The sequence below is a fragment of the Ceratotherium simum genome, chromosome 2, assembly GCF_057802395.1.
Source record: "Ceratotherium simum simum isolate JZ-2026a chromosome 2, ASM5780239v1, whole genome shotgun sequence".
NCBI lineage: Eukaryota > Metazoa > Chordata > Mammalia > Perissodactyla > Rhinocerotidae > Ceratotherium > Ceratotherium simum.
In genome coordinates, this window is record NC_141901.1 from 40,917,587 (window position 1) to 40,935,867 (window position 18,281).

Sequence of the window (18,281 nt, forward strand, 5' to 3'; positions counted from 1 at the left end):
CTGGAGCAGGCACCCCTGGTGAGCAGGCCCTGTGTCCTTCTATCCTTGCCAGCCGAGCCCTGGGCGGGCACAGGCTGCCTCCAGGACAATAGCACTAGGCAGTGCCAGGGCCGTTTGCTGCTGGGCAGTGCCTGTGTTGGGATGTGCTGCCGCTGTGGCTGCTGCCCGCTGCTGGCCCACCTAGAGAGGGGGTCACTTGGAGAGAGGGTGAGTGTTGGGAGGTGGAGGAAGCTGGTCTTGTCAGTCTATGGGGTATCGACGCCAGAGAGGGAAAGGCCACCAGAGACCCCGTTCTGGCTGCCCAGTCCTCTCCCTCCCATTCCCACCTCTTTCCCAGGTGTTTGCTCCTGGAGGCCTGAGGCTGGAGGGCAGACAGTGGGTGAGGGGGGAGCTGTGGCAGCATTAGGACAGATCTGCAGCACTGCCCACTCTGGAGTTGACCCTGATCCAGACATGTTGCTCTTTTTAATATGATATTCACATTTGTTTGCTTGCTTTTAGTTCAAACGTAATAAGTGTTAAAACTTTTTTTCTTTCCTTTTTTTTTTTTTTTTTGGTGAGGAAGACTGGCCCTGAGCTAACACTTGTTGCCAATCTTCCTCTTTTTTCGCTTGAGGAAGAGTGGCCCTGAGCTAACATCTGTGCCCATTTTACTCTATTTTGTATGTGGGATACTGCCACAGCATGGCCTGATGAGTGGTGTAGGTCCGTGCCTGGATCCGAACTTGCGAACCTCGGGCCGCTGGAGCGGAGTGTGTTGAACTGAACCACTGTGCCACCAGGCCAGCCCCTCGGACTTTTTATTTGTGTCATAGAGAAGGCTGGGAGGGCAGGAAAGGAGGGGAGAAGGGGTGGTGTAGGGCAGTGAGAAGAGACATTTGGACTCAGTCTTTGAGGTCCTATAGGGTTGTTATTTGGAGGACGATTTGATCTTCTAAGGAGCTATAATTTGCAGCAAGATAGATGGAAGTTAGACCAAAGGGAGAATTTTCTAGTGGTCCAGATAGGTAGGTACCAGAATAGAAAAAGGGAGGCCTGGAACGTTAGAGATAAGTCAGCTTCCCTAACCAGGCCTGGCTGGAGAAGGGGAGGGAGAAGCCAGGGGCAGTGGAGGAGAAATGAGGGTGAGAAAGGGAAGGCAGAGGTGGAAGAGTGGGAGAGGGAGACCATGAGATGGGAAGGAGAGCAGGAGAGAGGAAGAGAAGAAGGAAGAGGAGAGGAGAAAAGAAAAATGGATGATCGGGGTGGAGAATGACCTTAAGACCTCTGGGTTCGCTCATCACCAGACAAACCTGGAGCTTCTGAGGCGAAGCAGGAGAGAGAAGGATCTTGGGCCACCAGGAAGCCCTGAGACCCTAGGGCACGTGGCTCAGTGCCTTCTGGCCCCTGTGCTGTTGACTCAGCCCCTCCGCACTTCCCTTTTCTACCCTAAGCACCAGGCCAGTGCATCTCTTCCCCTCCCCCGCCTCTTCACTGCTGGTGTGGCTGGAGCAGAGTCAGGACTGGACGCTAAGGCCCAGGCAGAGGGCCCTGACCTGAGTTCTAATTTTCTGTCCCAGGGCCCCAGCCAGTGTCCTCTGACTTGGGGCTTATACCCTCAGCCTCAGCAATCTGGATCCCACTCTTTAGTTTCCAAAAGGCAGGGAAACCTTGGAGGGAGTGGTCCTGTCAGCTCCTCTTCCAGCTCTCTGACCTCTAAGAGTGGAGGGAAAATCCAGGGATCTGAAGTGACCACTGAGGAAGGTCCTGGACTAGGTGGGAAGAATGGTATCCCGTCTGGGCACCTTCCTAGGCTCTTTGGGAAGCTCAGGGGCTTGAGGAGGGACAGAAAAGAGGTCAGGGAGAATGCCTCAACCTACAGAGGCCAAGAGGAGGCAGGAGAAGAGAAAGCTGAGATGGGAAACGCCAGCCTGTGAGGTTCTGAGGAAGGGCACAGAGTGTGCCCCATCTCCACGGAGACCAGGGCAGGAAGAACTGACGTTGCGCCTGGGGGATGGAGGGTAGATGCCAGAAAGGACTTCCTAAGTTGGGAGAGACTAACTGCGTGAGAGGAATAGAGGGAGCTCTCCTAGGTTTTGGAGGAGAGACCACCAAAACCAGGCTCCTCCTGCCTAGAGGTCGGCAGGGGACATGCTGCCTCCCACACAGAGGCCACGTGCACCTTGGCTGAGTGTGTGCGGAAGCGTTAGAGGTTTGGGATCCTGACCTCTGGGTTGGGGGTGGCATTCTGCCCCTTTCAGCCAATCTAATTAGGGGATCTCCTGCCCCCCACTGTGACTGCCACGGAGACAGCGGCTCCAACACTGGTTGTCATGGTTATAAGAGGAGCTAACTCCCATAGATTTGAAAGCGCTGGTGAGCTGGCACCCTCTGCTTTCCCTGCTCTCCCCTCCTCTCTGCGCATCTTCCCCCGGCACAGAGAAGAGAGTACAGCAGCTCGGGGGCGAGCAGAGCTAGGGCTGGAAGGTGGAGTGAGGACGCCGAGGTCTAGAGCCAGGGAGATGAGTGGCAACAGGAGGCAGCCTAGCCGCCGGGGCCAGGTAGGTCAGGGGACAGCTAGGCCCCCCACAGGGCTGGGCTGGTCACTCCTGGACAGCTGTCTCCGACACCCTGTTTCAGGCTACAGCTGTCTCTGACACCCTGTTTCAGGCTCTGCTTTACTAGGCAGGCATTGCTCCCTCACCTCTGCCCTCAGCCTGTCTCTCTGGACCCGTCGGGCACCCTGGCATCTTCCAGCCTCACTTCCTGTCTCTCTCACTCCTTCCACAGACCCGGGAAAAGGAGAAGATGAAGGAAGCCAAGGATGCCCGCTATACCAACGGGCACCTCTTCACCACCATCTCTGTTTCGGGCATGACCATGTGCTATGCCTGTAACAAGAGCATCACAGCCAAGGAAGCCCTCATCTGCCCAAGTAAGTTGTTTGGACCCTGAGTGTCACTCTGACTCGCTGCCCACTGACCCTAATCTTTCCATCTGTCCTTTTTGCCCTGGATCCATAAGGGTCACTCTCCTCTCGCAGGCCCAGAATGGCCCAAATGCCAGGGCCAGATGCTTGATCCTTTCCCCCCTTTGCTCCCACCTGGGAGTGGTGGCGGTCGGAATATGGCATGAGGAGGAGTAGCTGGGAATCTGGGGGACGGGGGGCTGGGATGGCCTCCCCTTGCAGCTGTCGTCCGCTGGGCATCCCCCAGCTCCCTGAACAGCTGCTGAGGGTCAGGGAACTGACTGGAGAAGGAGCAGGAATGTTGTATGGGTGGGGGGGGTGCAGTGAAGGGAGGATAGGGGAGCTGGGTGGGAAGCTGCCAGCCTTGCAGCTGGTTCTGCCTATCTTCCTGGGCAGAACTGGACATTCAGGACTTTAGGGTCCCCTTGTCCCTCGCTTTCTATTGACTTGGTGGAGGCTGAAATCTCTAAATCTCTGCAGTTTGAAGCAGGGGGTGGACTCAGGACCCTCTGTCTCAAATGTATCAGTCTGACTGATACACAGTGAGAAAGAGAATACTGCAGGAACATGTGTGTTGGGGGACAGGGGTTAGATCTCCTGACCTTCACCCGCATCTGAGGGTAGCCCTGTTTTTAGGAAGTCCAAGCAAGGAATTCTTCCTTCCCCAGGATGCCTATACAGAGGGCCCCTGCCCTGCCCCCCTTCCCCCCAAATTTATGCCAAAGAGCTGCTTCTGCTTAGAGCAGGACTGAAGGTATTGTGACCGTTGTGACCTGCTAATGAACAGTGGGACAAAAGCTAGAGCCTCTAAATCCCTATGGCACTTGGGGCAGGAACCCCCAGAAAGAACCAGTGGGACCTCCCTACTTTCTCACTGCTCAACTTAGAGTTATGAGGATGAGGAGGAAACCCCAATCTAGATCCCTCTAGAGACCTGACAGAATTCCCAATCTGGAAGCTTGTTGCCAGGGGAACCGGGGAGGCGGGCAGCAAGCGCTATTTTGAGAGCAGGTGGAAAGCGGAGGTTCGATCCAGAGACACTGGGTACTGGGGGTAGGGGAAGGGAGCTTCAGGGGGTGGGGGCAGCACCAGCCCCCACTTCTGTCTGCCCCTCTGCCCCACCCTGCTCGCCTTGTATTTGTGGAAGTGAGTGTGGTGCTGGGTATTGTCTGAAGGACTTAGCAGAGTTTCCGGTGTTGTTGGATGGGGGAGGGGAAGCTGGAGAGGGCCAAGGGCTGAGGGCATGTCGGGAAAGGGTCAGCCAGTGGTCCCAGTGCCTAGGCTTGGCTACTCCTCCTTTCCTCTCCTCTCCTCTCCTCCCCCATGGCAAGGTGGTGTGGGTAATGGGGGAGCAGCAGATGGAGTGTGGGAGCTGTGGCTTTGCCTCAGGGAACAGGCCTCCCCAGGCCTGGAAGGAAGAAGGCAGACTGACTGGAGTTGTAGCAAGCATGGCTGAGCTGTGCAGAAGGCAGGTGGACTTGGCAGGGAGGGGCAGGGCATGGCCTGTCCCCGCTCTACTGCTGGATCCATTAGCCTTCACACTGCTTAGGCCCAGCCAGAGTTCATGTGCATATGTGTGGTTCAACAGAAAGAACGCAGCCTTTGGATTCAGGCACACCTGAGTTTAAATCCTAGCTCTACCACTAGCTGTGTGACCTCTGGCAGATGGTTTAAGCTCTCCAGGTGACAGGTTCCTCGTCTGTAAAATGAGGATGATTGAAGCTACCTCACAGACTTATTAGGATCAAGTAAATGTGAACCAGTTACTAGATGCTTGGGGGATGTTAATTTCCCCCTCTCTGCCCCTAGTCCCCATCCCAGCTGCTCCTGTGCCATCTTCTGTTCCGTGGGCGTCCTCTCTTCCATCTGTCATTCTCAACCACCTTTGTGCTTCTTGAGCTCATCTCTGGCAGCCAGTAACCCCTACTTCCCTCTAGTCCACCTCACATAGGTCATCTTTGAGTCAGGATTGCCCACCCCTCCTGATTGCTTAATTGCGGTCAACACCTATACCCGCTCACTTCATTTCCTACTGGAAGGATGGGGTAGGTGGGAGGAGAGGGACTGGAGTGTGGTGATGGTCAAAAAGTCTGGGAAGGGGGGAGAGTCTCTGAGACTGTGTGGCCAGGGGGAGATGGGTGTCTGCATGTGGGTGTGTCCCCTCCTGTACCACCCGGCCCTCCCTTTACCCTCTCTACCCCACCCTCCCAGCCTGCAATGTGACTATCCACAACCGCTGTAAAGACACCCTCGCCAACTGTACCAAGGTCAAGCAGAAGGTGAGATGGCAGGGAGGGCAGAGGGCTGGGGGAGAGGGTAGTGAGTATGCCGTACCCACGTGCCTTTTCCATTCATTCCTTACCCTGTGTTCCTCAACCCCTCTTCTCACCATGGGGCAGCCCAGACCCTCAACCCCAGGCCTCAGGCCCCGAGGGGGCCAGCCTATTGCTGGAGACACATCCCCCCAGCACTGGGCTCAGCTACCCTGATGCCCTTAGCCATCATACCAGCTTTCTCCCAAGGGGACCAGCCGCCCAGCTTCTGCTCCATGCCTGTGGGGGTGACCATTGGATGACAGCTATTCTTGGTGTCTCTCTTACTCTCTGTCTCACAGCAACAGAAAGCTGCCCTGCTGAAGAACAACACTGCCTTGCAGTCTGTTTCACTTCGCAGTAAGAGTGAGTAGTGAGGGCATGCAGAAGCCCCCTTAGGACCCTCAACCCAGCCTCTCAGCCCTTGGCTCTGCTGCCCCCCTGAGGTGGTTCCTGGGCACAGCACTTTCCTCTCCTCAATTGGAAGCGGATGGAGGGGCCGTAAAGGATGTCCAGACTCTTGGGCTTAGGGGCAGGACAGGAGAATTCAAATGGGGATGAGGGCTTAGATGGCTGGTTATCTGAGCCTGGTCATGTCCTGTATTATTACTGTTATTATTATCAGTTCCTTACACTGCACTCAGGAGTGTTGGCGGCAGCTGTCAAGTGTCAGTTCAGACAGCTTTGGTCTAACAGAAGGAGATGGTGCTTAGTCAAAAAGACCAGAGTCTGAGTCCCTGCTCAGCCACTAGCTGAGTCACCCCAGACAAATCTCTTAACCTTTCTGAGCTTCACTTTGCTCGGAGGCTTGTTGCTGTAAGAGAGGAGATAAGAAAAGCTCTTTGTAAACATTGAAAGTATTTCACAAATGCAAGGTGGCATTACTGTTATCATCTTTCTTTGACTGGAGGGGGCTAAGGGTGGGGTGGGAGAGAAGGCCTCATTCCAGTTGAGGAGCCCGGGAGGCCTGAATCCTGGGACGCCACCAGGTTTGATGTGTGCCTGCTCCATATCCCCCCACAGCCACCACCCGGGAGCGGCCTAGCTCTGCCATCTACCCCTCCGACAGCTTCAGGCAGTCCCTGCTTGGCTCCCGCCGCGGCCGCTCCTCCTTGTCTTTAGCCAAGAGTGTTTCCACCACCAACATTGCTGGGTGAGCCTCTGCTTGGGGAAGGGAGAGCCAGGCAGACAGAGAGTGTGGCAGTGGAGCCCAGGGGGGCTGAGAGGTCCTTCCCAACCCTGAGTTCAGAATTATAGACAGACAGGTAAGGAGAACTTGGGGTGACTGCCTCTCAGATCCCAGCCTCAGTTCCTGACCTGGGAAGGGATCTTTTGCCTGAGTTGGGGTGACGCAGCCAGCCTCCACTTCCCTCAGACACTTCAATGATGAGTCTCCCCTGGGGCTGCGCCGGATCCTCTCCCAGTCCACAGACTCCCTCAACATGCGAAACCGAACCCTATCAGTGGAGTCCCTCATCGATGAAGGTGACGGTGCCCGGGCCAGGGGGATACCTGGGAACGAGAAGCTGGTGGGATCAGGCCTGGGAACGACAGGGCGGGAAGGGATCTAGAGAAGGGCCCAGAACCTGGAGGAGAGAATTTGGCTCTGAGTTCTTTCCCCCACTGGTGTCTAGGTGCAGAGGTGATCTACAATGAGCTGATGAGTGACTTTGAGATGGAGGAGAAGGACTTTGCAGCTGATTCCTGGAGCCTTGCTGTGGACAGCAGCTTCTTGCAGCAGCATAAAAAGGAAGTGATGAAGCAGCAGGATGTCATCTACGGTGAGCCAAGAAGACCACCCCTAGACTTCTCTTTCTTCCCTAGGTCCTGTGTTCTGTGTCCTTTCTTCCACCAGCCGCTACCTCTCAAGACCCTTTCCCTCTTATCCTTTTGGCCTCCAGAACCCTGCCTGGCATCCCACAAATTGCTATGAGGCCCCCACATTTTGGGGCTGTTGGTCTCCAAGGCCCTATATTTATCCCTTCCTTCAAGTCAATTCTTAGTCTTTACTCTCTGCCTGTTCCATGCCCAACACCATGCTGGGGACTATGGGAAACCTAGACAGGCAGAGGACACACAGTTCTTATCCTAAAACAGCTTACAGCTTGAGATGGCAAGGCATAAAGATAAAAAATGATTAGAAAATGATCTAAGATCATAATAATGCACAATGTTAACCTGGAAGGGACCTTGAAAACCTCAAATGAGCCAGGAGGTCTCCAGCCTAGGCCCCACCAATTGTGGCCCAGCCAGGGTGGAGGCCAAATGTCCCATTGTCCCCACAGAGCTAATCCAGACGGAGCTGCACCATGTACGGACACTGAAGATTATGACCCGCCTCTTCCGCACGGGGATGCTGGAAGAGCTACAGTTGGAGCTGGGAGTGGTCCAGGGCCTGTTCCCCTGTGTGGACGAGCTCACTGACATCCATACACGCTTCCTCAGCCAACTGTTAGAACGCCGACGCCAGGCCCTGTGCCCTGGCAGCACCCGGAACTTTGTCATCCATCGCTTGGGTGACCTGCTCATCAGCCAGGTGAGAAAAGGCAGGACCCATGGGCAACATTCATGGCAGGAGGTGTGACTAGAGTGGGTATTTCTTGCCTCCAAACTCTAGGGGGTGGAGCCAGGGAGGGCTGGAGAGGCAGGAAGCCAGCCTGTTTGGCGGGAGGCTGGAGGGTGTCCAGGGGATAAGGTGTGGCTTTGAGGGATATGCTGACCCAGCCTTGCTCCCCGACTTCTAGTTCTCAGGTTCCAGCGCAGAGCAGATGCGTAAGACCTACTCAGAGTTCTGTAGCCGCCACACCAAGGCCTTAAAGCTCTATAAGGAGTTATATGCCCGAGACAAACGCTTCCAGCAGTTCATCCGGGTGAGCAAACCTCTCCAGGGATCACACCCAGAGCCTTCTCTAGTGGCCCAAACCCAGCCTTCCCCACTCCTGGGGGAGCATGTGTGTGCTGCCCCCACACGGAGGTCAGGTGTTCACCAACTCCCGTGGACCGGTCCGCTTGTGGATCCTGTCAACCATAAGCCCTCATAGTGGTAGAGCAAGTGCTTTTCGCTGCCTTGTCTGGTTGGTCCTCACAATAAACCTGTGGCATTGTTATCCCCATTTTCCAGATGCAGTCACCTAAGCCAGCATGAGGTAAATGGCCGAGTTAGGGCCAGCACCAGAGCTTAGGCTCCAAGTTCAGCATTCTTTCTGTTGCCCTCCCCTCTGGCCCCACTCTGGCCCTGAGCCCTGCCTCTGCCCTTGTAGAAAGTGACCCGCTCAGCTGTGCTGAAACGGCATGGGGTACAGGAGTGCATCCTGCTGGTGACGCAGCGCATCACCAAGTACCCAGTGCTCATCAACCGGATCCTGCAGCATTCCCATGGTGAGAGGGAGGGCCCCGGGAGGGGGCAGGGAGGGGGCTATCTGGGGTGAGAAAAGGCTCGGGATAATCAAGGGAGGGGAGAGGGTCAGGTGTGGAACCCTGGGCAGCCTCTGAAGGTGGGATCGAGACACAGTGGGAATTGGGGCTGGAGGGCAGCTGGCTGAGCCGTCCCTCATGCCGACCCCGGTACCAGGGATGGAGGAGGAGCGCCAGGACCTGACAACAGCACTGAGGCTGGTGAAGGAGTTGCTGTCCAATGTGGACCAGGATGTGCACGAACTGGAAAAAGGGGCCCGCCTACAGGAGATCTACAACCGCATGGACCCTCGGGCCCAGACCCCAGTGCCTGGCAAGGGCCCATTTGGCCGAGAGGAGCTTCTGCGGCGCAAACTCATCCATGATGGTTGCCTGCTCTGGAAGACGGCGACTGGACGCTTCAAAGGTCAGTGGTCAGCACAAGAGTCCACAGTCAGATAGAGAGAGGGAGAAGCATTGGCCCTTAGGACCTCTCTTTATGCAGCCCTACACCCAGGGTGAGACCCAGTGGGAGGATAGAATGTTCTCTGTTGCAGCAAAAGTCTGAATTCTGAATTTAACTTCATGGACCATACAGGGACTTCCTTATTAGCATGTATTCATTTCTTTGGTCCTTGCATGCCCGGAGAGCTACCTATTTTGATGAGGAAGACAGAGAAACCCCAGGATCAGAGGATAAGATCGGGGTAGTTGGTTCCTCCAACTGGAATCCCACCTACCAGGACTGGGGAATGGGCAGGAGCTTTGAGAACACAGCCAGGGAAGGCCCACAGGAGGGCCCTGAGCCCAGTGAAGGATGGGCAGGGTGGAGAAGAGAGAAAAGAGCAGAGGGGACGTGCTGGCAGCAGGCTTTCCCAGGCTCTCTTCCCAGATTGCACTGGACAAGTCTTTCCTACCTAAAGCAAGGCAAGAGAGTAGCAGGCCTCATTTAGGGGTGAGGAATGAGGGACAAAAGTCAACTGTGCTACCGAGGCCAGAGCCTGCCTGAGCCTCTGTCCCATGTCATGAAACCCCCACTCCATGGGCTTGGGTACCGCACTCTCCACCAGGCACTTTCCTTCATCCTTTTTTCTCCTTCCCATCCCTCCCACGCAGCAGCTAAAAATGTAAACCTTGGAGGGTTAAAAATAGCAAGGCTGGAGAGCTTTATTTCTGAAGCATTTAGCAAAGGCCCTCCCCTTGTGTGTGCCCACAATTTAGTAAGATCTCCAAGGGCAAAGGGTGAGAATGTGTTTTCTGGACTGTGACATCTGAGTTTTATGGACTTGACTTTTGTTCCCCCCCTCAGTCTTAAAATGCTGGACCTCATAGGATCTGAGAGCTTGGGAGGTGGGGCAGAGAAGGAAAATGAAGGAGGGGCCTGCTGGGGTTGAAGGAGATGGGATTGTTCAACTGTGGGAGAGATGGATGAGGAACCCAACTTTCCCCCTCCCTACCCAGCATGAAATGAGAAGTGGGAATATGCTGGGGCAGGGGAATTTAGGTCAGATGTCCAAAAAGGTCTTATGCTAGTTTGTTGTTAGATATGGAACTGAAAGGCTGAGAAAAGGCGGCCCCTTCTACCCTGGAAATCCTTTTTACTCTCACAAAAATTCAGGACCTTTCACCCAGAAAAATACACATGTGTTATATTAATATATAAAATTGCTTATGCAGCTTCAGAGGGTTTACAGAGCCCTGAAGCCCAGCAGTGGATATCGCAGGGGCCTGTAGACCCCACATTAAGAAACCTGCATCAGTTGGGTAAAGAGGGTTTTCTTCAAGGGCAGTGGGTGCTCCCTTATGGTCTCCTCTAGCCCACGAAGCTGTTTCATCTGATAGCATATGCATTTTTTTCCCTCTCATTTCTGAGCTGTAAGAATGGGGAGGTGGGAGGTCTGCAAAGGTGGAGGAAGCAACCAGAGAAGGGAAGAGAGGGAAGAGAGGCCAGGAAGAGGGGCATCAGGAGTTCTAAGCTGTCAGGATAGGCCTGGTCCTTGGGAAAGAGGGGAACAGCTGCTCAGAGCCTCTAATGCTGACTGTTCTCCGGCCCTTGTCCCCCTGCCAGATGTGCTGATGCTGCTGATGACAGATGTGCTGGTGTTTCTCCAAGAGAAGGACCAGAAGTATATCTTTCCTGCCCTGGTGAGACCCTCCTCCTCCTCCTTTCTCAGGACAGACAAGTGTTTCAGGCCTTCCTTGCTTTCCTACCTAGGCCTGAAAAAACCCTGGAATTCTCCTGAGTCAAACAGCTATTACTGTAACCATTACTATAATATAATAGGAAGAAATAAGAATAGCTAACAGGTATTGTTACTTTGTCCAGGCACTTTTACACCTGTGAGGATGGTCCATTATTATCCTATTTTTGTAGATGAGGAAAGTAAAGCTTAAAGTTAATTAAATTGTCGAGGGTCACTTATGGTTCTAAGTCCTCCCTGGCTGGCACCAGAGCCCGGGCTCTTAACTTGTAATGTAGGCTGACTCTTCAGTCCTTATGGGTATCCCAGAAGGACTGAAGACCCAAATATCCAAGGGTCAGGATTCCGAGGCTTAATCTTTCTTTTCCCCTGCCTGGCAGGACAAGCCCTCAGTGGTATCACTGCAGAATTTAATCGTACGGGACATCGCCAACCAGGAAAAAGGGATGTTTCTGCTCAGTGCAGCCCCTCCTGAGATGTATGAGGTCCACACGGCATCCCGGGATGACCGGAGCACCTGGATCCGCGTCATTCAGCAGAGTGTGCGCGTGTGAGTGTGTGTATGGCCTCAGGGTACCTATAGTTTAGGGCTCTGGGCCACAGCACTCCCTGGAAACAGAACCCAGGGTTCAGAGGTGGAGGCAGAGTCTGGGAGAGAGCGAAGATGGCCCAAGGCAGCAAAGGTCATCTATGTTCTCATATCCTGTAAAGTCGTATTTTATACAATGACAACCCCGACCACCCTTCAAATGCAGCCTGAGCTGACAAGCAAAGGAATACTTTGAGCGGTCACATGGTGGCCTACCTGCCAGCCAGCAGTAGTTTCAGCTGCATTAACACCTTGGTCTGTAGGCAGTGGGCTATTATTTGGATTGTATTGTGTTTTGTCTCTATTTTCTAAAAATGAATGAAAAAGAGGATAATGAAAGCATTGATAGTAGAAATAAGAGGAGCAAGTCTCAAACAAACTCCATACAATGGAGGAAAGAAGGAAACGGTTCAGTGTGCTAAAGTAGCAAATCCTTAGCTTCCGTTGCACACACACTAGATTTGAGGCAGTCAACTGTGTATCTGTTGTGATGAAAAAAAGTCAAGTGGAGTGCATGTAAAATGTTGAAAATGGATTCTTGAAGATTATGCCTAAAAATAAACTCAACTAGGATGTTTGTGATTTTTTTAGCTTTCAGGGAATGGATTCTTTTCCACTTTATAATACATAAAGCTATTTTTTTCTTTTACTTTTGCAATTTAGACTTCTGAATAAATTTTTCAGAAATGCATACAAAAGTATGAAATTGTCTATTCTAGAAAAACAATGCAAAATGCCTTTCCCATTGATAATAGATCTGTAAGTGGCCTTTTTATTAATAGAATTTGTAATTGTGAAAATTATAATTAATATTATTATTTGTAATTGATTTATTGAGCTTCTGCCTTGTTCAAAGCACTGTTACATTATTTCATTTAATACTAACAAAAAACCTGTGAGGAAGATATTATCCCCATTTTTCAGATGAGGAAATAGGTTACCACCTGGTAAGTGGTGGAGCCAGGATTCGAGCCCAGTTTGCTTGATGCCAAAGCCTGTAGTTGTCCCTCCACACTGTGCTGCCTCTGCAGTGACCTCTGGAGAAGTACATACTTCCCAGTAAATACAGACAATCAGTGCTAAGAAAAGGCGAGGTCAAGAGTGAACAAAGCCAGGGCGTGGGGCCGATGGTCTTACCAGGGAAGCACAGAGTGTGTTTGGGAAGGAGAGAAGGCTGATTCCTGGTCTGTAACCTAGCTTCCTTCCCCCAACCCCACCCGACCTGTTCTCCCTCCAGATGCCCATCCAGGGAGGACTTCCCCCTGATTGAGACAGAGGATGAGGCTTACCTGCGGCGAATCAAGAGTGAGTCCACCCACAGAGCTTGTTAAATAATTTATGATACATCCACGATGGAATACTATGGAACTATTTTAAAAAGTGAGGTGGCTCTATGAGCGCTGATGTAGATCCATAACTAAAATATATTAAGTGGAAAGAGTGAGGTTTAAAACAAGGTAATGTGTATGTTACCATTGGTGTAAAAACAGAGATAGATATATGTCTTATGTGTTGTGTGTGTGTAATATTTCTAGCAAGATAAGGTATTATTACTATGGCTGTCTCGGGGAAGGGAAACTAGGAAGACCAGGGTTGAGACAGTAACTTACTTTTTTTACTATAGGGCCTTATATTAGTTAGGGTATGATCCAACTGCTATCCCAAAAGACCAACAAAAATCAGTTGCTTAAACAAAGCAGAAGATTATTTCTCTCCACATAACAGTCCAGAAGTGGGAAGTGCAGGGTAGTAGTGCAGCTCTGCCATCTTTAACATGAAAATTCCCCATCTCTATGTCCAAAGTGGCTACTCCAGCTCCCGCTATCACATCTGCATCCCAGCTAGCAGGGAGGAGTAAAGGAACAAGGAGAGTTTATACCCATTTCTTTTAAGGGCAGATCTGGAAGACACTCACATCCATTGGCCAGAATTTAGTCACAGGGTAATGTCTAGCTGCAAGTCAGGCTGGGAAATGTAGTCTAACTGGGCAGCCATGTGTCCAGATGAAACGTGTATGCATTTTCTGAAAAAAAAAAACTTGTACTTCCTTTTCTAAAGGCAGATGGGGAAAATAAAAACTGGTGGACAACCTGCAGTCCCTGCCACAAATTGTTTTACTTTTGTTTTTAAAACAAAAGTGCATGTGTTACATTTCCCCCAAAAAAGTTTTTTTCTTTTCTGTAAATTGCCAAAACCCAAAATTAAGTCCTGTCACTCTGCCCAGCTCCGGCCCTTAACCCCTAGGGCTGCCCCTCCACTGCTGGTTCTTCTGGGTGCCCCCTAGGCCTTCCTGTGCGCTCACCTGTTCCTTATCCACAGTGGAGCTGCAACAGAAAGACCGGGCACTGGTGGAGCTGCTACAAGAGAAGGTCGGGCTGTTTGCCGAGATGACCCATTTCCAGGTGGAAGAGGATGGCAGCAGTGGGATGCCCCTGCCCACCCTGCCCAGGGGCCTTTTCCGCTCTGAGTCCCTCGAGTCCCCTCGTGGCGAGCGGCTGCTGCAGGATGCCATCCGTGAGGGTGAGGGAGCTCCCAGGGAAGAGTCCAGGCTCGTCCCCTCACCATCCCAGAATATGGACACATGGCTAGACAGACAAGGGGGAGGTCAACCACATAGTCCGTAAACTCTCTTGAGTGCCTGTTTGGTGCCAGCTGCTGGGAAGGGGGGGAAGAGGCATGGTCCTTGCTCCTGTTTGACACCTCTCATCCAGCATGTACTTGTGCTGCTCCTTAGGCACCTTTAGTGACCTTTGCCTCGTATGCACTGGTATGAGTGAGACCCCACTGCCTGTGCAGGGGGCATTCCCCTAAATGCCGGAATGTTCCATATGTATTGGGTGAGTGGCATCCCCTCCCATTCCCCACAGGGTTCTGTGTTGCTCTTATCCTCACCTCTTCCTCTTTCCCCTCAGTGGAGGGCCTGAAGGACCTGCTGGTGGGGCCTGGAGTGGAGCTGCTCTTGACGCCCCGAGAACCAGCCCTGCCCGTGGAACCAGACAGTGGCGGTACCACGAGTCCTGGAGTCACTGCCAGTGAGTGCCAGGGCAGGGGACCATGGTAGTGGGTGCGAGGGGTTAAAGAGAATGGGCAGGGGGGGTACCAGGGACCGAGTGGTGTCAGGGCCCTGGGGAAGTGAGCTCGGCGCATCCTTTTCTCCTTCTCAACAGATGGTGAGGCCAGAACCTTCAATGGCTCAATTGAGCTCTGCAGAGCCGACTCAGACGCCAGCCAGAAGGTGGGTCCTCAGGTGTCAGGACTTGGCTAGAGGGTGGGAAAGGGACAGCTGGCCTATAGATCCTTGACACAGAGCTCTCAGGGACAGGCACCAGGGACTTGTGTGCCTGCTTACTCCCCATCCTTGCCCATTTCTACAGGATCGAAATGGAAATCAGCTGAGATCCCCCCAGGAGGTGAGATGGGAATTTGATGGTATAGGAGACTGAAGGGAGGATATGCTCAATCTGAGAAATTGGAGCCAATTTGGAATGGTGTGGGGAGAGTCTACAACTCAAAGTGTCTGGAGTCTTATTGTCCCCACACCCACACTTACTCAACTTCTGGGCAGTTCTCCCATCCTGAAGCTTGGGCCCTGTTCCCACCCTCTCCTCTGTCCTCAGGAAGCATTACAGCGATTGGTCAATCTCTATGGACTTCTGCATGGCCTACAGGTCAGTGGGGCAAGGGCTAGAATGGGGAAGGGGAGGAGCCAGACCAGAGCTGCCCATTTCGGTGGGGCAGAGTCATCCTAACAGGCCTTTCTAAGCCTTCCTCCAATTCGAGCTCTCCAGGAATCATGACTTGGGCACTAAGGGGTGAGGGTGAGAAGAAATGGGGAATTCCTTTTTTTTTGGGGGGGGGTGAGGAAGATTAGCCCTGAGCTAACACCTGTTGCCAATCGTCCTCCTTATGCTGAGGAAGATTAGCCCTGGGCTAACATCCATGCCCATCTTCCTTTACTTTATATGTGGGACGCCACCACAGCACAGCTTGATAAGCAGTGTGTAGGTCTGCACCCGGGAACCTGTGAACCCTGGAACTTAACCACTACGCCACTGGGCCGGCCCCAAAATGGGGCCTGATACACTGTCTGTCCCCATTTCATCCCCAGGCGGCTGTGGCCCAGCAGGACACTTTGATGGAAGCCCGGTTCCCTGAGGGCCCTGAGCGGCGGGAGAAGCTGTCCCGAGCCAACTCTCGGGATGGGGAGGCTGGCAGAGCCGGGGCTACCCCTGTGGCTCCTGAAAAGCAGGCCACAGAACTCGCATTACTGCAGCGGCAACACGCGCTGTTGCAGGAGGAGCTGCGGCGCTGCCGGCGGCTAGGCGAAGAGCGGGCGACTGAGGCCGGCAGCCTGGAAGCCCGGCTCCGGGAAAGCGAGCAGGCCCGGGCGCTGCTGGAGCGGGAGGCTGAAGAGGCTCGCAGGCAGCTGGCTGCCTTAGGCCAGACTGAACCACTCCCAGCCGAGGCCCCCTGGGCCCGCAGGCCTCTGGATCCTCGGCGTCGGAGCCTCCCTGCCGGCGATGCCCTGTACTTGAGTTTCACGCCCCCACAGGTGAGGAAGTTTGGAGGAGTGAGCTGACCTGGGGTGGACGTAAGGGTCCATGAGAGAACCTACAGGAATGGGGGATTTAAGCCCAAATGAAATCAGGCAACAGACTTGAAGGATATTAGGATACTGGTTGGAGAACTGAAAAATTTAGATGGGTACAGAAAGAAATCAGTCAGTGGTGGATCTACTGGGAGAGTCGAGTCTTGGGGCCCAGCAAGGCTTGCAGTCCTCACACTCTTCATTCCCTGGCCTGCTGCTTTTCCTGCCTGCTGTCCACAGCCCAGCCGAGGCCACGATCGCCTGGATTTGCCTGTGACTATTCGCTCTGTCCATCGACCATTTGAGGATCGAGAGAGACAGGAGCTGGGCAGCCCCGAGGAGCGGCTGCAAGATAGCAGTGACCCTGACACTGGCAGCGAGGAGGAGGGTGGCGGCCGTCTGTCTCCGCCCCACAGTCCACGAGGTGAGACCCTGGCAGAGATGGAATAGAAGTGGGGTGCAACCTGGGTACAGACCCTTGGGCTGTGGTTTGCAAATGGAGTCTGCATCCTGGAGCACAGGAACATTTAGGATGGTCCCTCACTAACCCGAGGTCTACAGTAACTCTTAGGGGGGACACTAGGACTTCCTGTTTTGTCTAATGGTGAATGAGTGGTGGAACTCGAGGAAGCAAAGAATGTAGGGGCCTCTCCTCCAGAAAGTCGAGGAAGCAAAGAATGTAGGGGCCTCTCCTCCAGAAAGTCGTTGATTCCCAACCTTTTCAAGTAGAAATAGATTTTTAAAGTAAAAAACTTCCAGAGATCTCTTGAGTTCTAATAGTTGGTTCAGGAAATACAAAATAACCAAAAGCTACTGTGACTTCATATAATAATCTTAAAACATTTTGTATTTTATTAACCAAATTGTATCTTTGTATACTTACAAAGTATACAAAGTACCTAGATGTGGGTACATTACTTTGTTGACAGAGGGTTTTCTCTTACCCACGGATTCACAGACCTCTGCCGTCCTTTACAGCCTTCCGAGCTCCTCAGCCCGCAGATGGGGAGGCGTTAGTGTAGGGGGGCAGTTGCTCATGGGAGCCTCTACTCACTCCCTAATTTTGCCCTTTCCCCCTTCAGACTTCACCCGAATGCAGGACATCCCGGAAGAGACTGAAAGCCGTGATGGGGAGCCTGTAGCTTCAGAGAGCTAAGGGGGCCCCTCCCCCCTGCCCCGTGCCCCCCTGAAGAACATTACTGAGGGAGGAAAACCTTGGGGACTCCAATCTGCCAATGACAAGGGAACATTTGAAAGAACTGCTGACTGTCCTTGCCAGCTCTTGGGATCCTTGGATACCTGGGGCCATTTAGGAAGCTGGGGGAATTAGGCCATAGTGCCCCCTGGTGGCATCCAGACGCTACACCACAGATGCCAATTTTTCATGCCTTCTTCCTTCTACTTTAGGAAAATTTATTTATTTATTGTTTATTAGTTATGGAGGGAGAGGGGAGATTTAGAGGACCAGGGACATGGGAACCAAGCCATAGGGATCAGGGGGCCTTGTCCTTTAACACTACTGGGGTTTTGTCAGGCTTAACCATGCAGCTGCAGGGTTCCAGCCCTGACACCCCTCCCCAGCAACAACGGTCTTTGAGGAGAGGCTGCCGCCACAGGACCCTACTGCCCCTTCCAGAAGGGCTGCGGGCAGGGCCATGTCCCTCTCCCTCTCCTCTCAGTCTCTGACTGCTGTTCTCTCTTCTCTCTCCATCCTCCATGGAAACCCCAGGGAGATAACTTGGCTTCCTAGAGCTGATGGAATAGAAGTTGAGGTGGCCATAATGGTTTGTTGGGGGGTGAGGGAAAAAACCCGAAGGGACCAGAATGTTCTTTTGTTGTTGTTGTTTTCTTTTTTGTACCAAAGCCAACTGCACGTGTTTTATATTTTTAAGAGAAGATTGTAGGCAGTTAGAAATCACAGCCTTTTATCTCTACATCTCTGAAGAACTTGAGGGATGGGGGAACAATGGCTTCTCTCCTCATCTATAGTAATGAGGGACATATTCTGACCTCTTCCCCAGCCATTCGGGAAAAAAGTTCTAGGATGAGTCGGGAAATCTCTACGAACCCTGACCTCATCCCTCACCTTAGCAACCATGACCTGAAACCTCAGTGTGAATTTTGGGGATTTTTCAATGGACCTCCAGTGCCCACCAGCCCCAGCCATTTTTCTGCCAATTTGATTGTAAAAAAAGAAAAGAAAAGAAAAAAACATAAAGCAGGGAAAATTAAAGACCTTGAACCCCATGAA

At 52.7% G+C, this 18,281-nt stretch overlaps 1 protein-coding gene across 3 annotated transcripts in view; it reads left to right on the top strand.

The window, feature by feature from the left end:
• ARHGEF2 (Rho/Rac guanine nucleotide exchange factor 2) overlaps window positions 1-18,281 on the top strand; it is a 39,080-nt gene extending 20,799 nt beyond the window's left edge. For all 3 annotated transcript variants that reach the window (XM_004436187.3, XM_004436186.3, XM_014791980.2), the window contains 21 exons: window positions 2,770-2,914; window positions 5,159-5,226; window positions 5,562-5,625; window positions 6,283-6,412; window positions 6,635-6,744; window positions 6,894-7,040; window positions 7,545-7,795; window positions 8,004-8,129; window positions 8,520-8,637; window positions 8,831-9,079; window positions 10,721-10,797; window positions 11,234-11,403; window positions 12,680-12,747; window positions 13,762-13,962; window positions 14,355-14,474; window positions 14,610-14,677; window positions 14,817-14,852; window positions 15,060-15,110; window positions 15,551-15,994; window positions 16,271-16,454; window positions 17,113-18,281. In XM_004436187.3, the coding sequence (XP_004436244.3) occupies window positions 2,770-2,914; window positions 5,159-5,226; window positions 5,562-5,625; window positions 6,283-6,412; window positions 6,635-6,744; window positions 6,894-7,040; window positions 7,545-7,795; window positions 8,004-8,129; window positions 8,520-8,637; window positions 8,831-9,079; window positions 10,721-10,797; window positions 11,234-11,403; window positions 12,680-12,747; window positions 13,762-13,962; window positions 14,355-14,474; window positions 14,610-14,677; window positions 14,817-14,852; window positions 15,060-15,110; window positions 15,551-15,994; window positions 16,271-16,454; window positions 17,113-17,186 (2,901 nt within the window). In that variant the 3' untranslated portion in view covers window positions 17,187-18,281. The remainder of the gene's footprint in view (window positions 1-2,769; window positions 2,915-5,158; window positions 5,227-5,561; window positions 5,626-6,282; window positions 6,413-6,634; window positions 6,745-6,893; window positions 7,041-7,544; window positions 7,796-8,003; window positions 8,130-8,519; window positions 8,638-8,830; window positions 9,080-10,720; window positions 10,798-11,233; window positions 11,404-12,679; window positions 12,748-13,761; window positions 13,963-14,354; window positions 14,475-14,609; window positions 14,678-14,816; window positions 14,853-15,059; window positions 15,111-15,550; window positions 15,995-16,270; window positions 16,455-17,112) is intronic.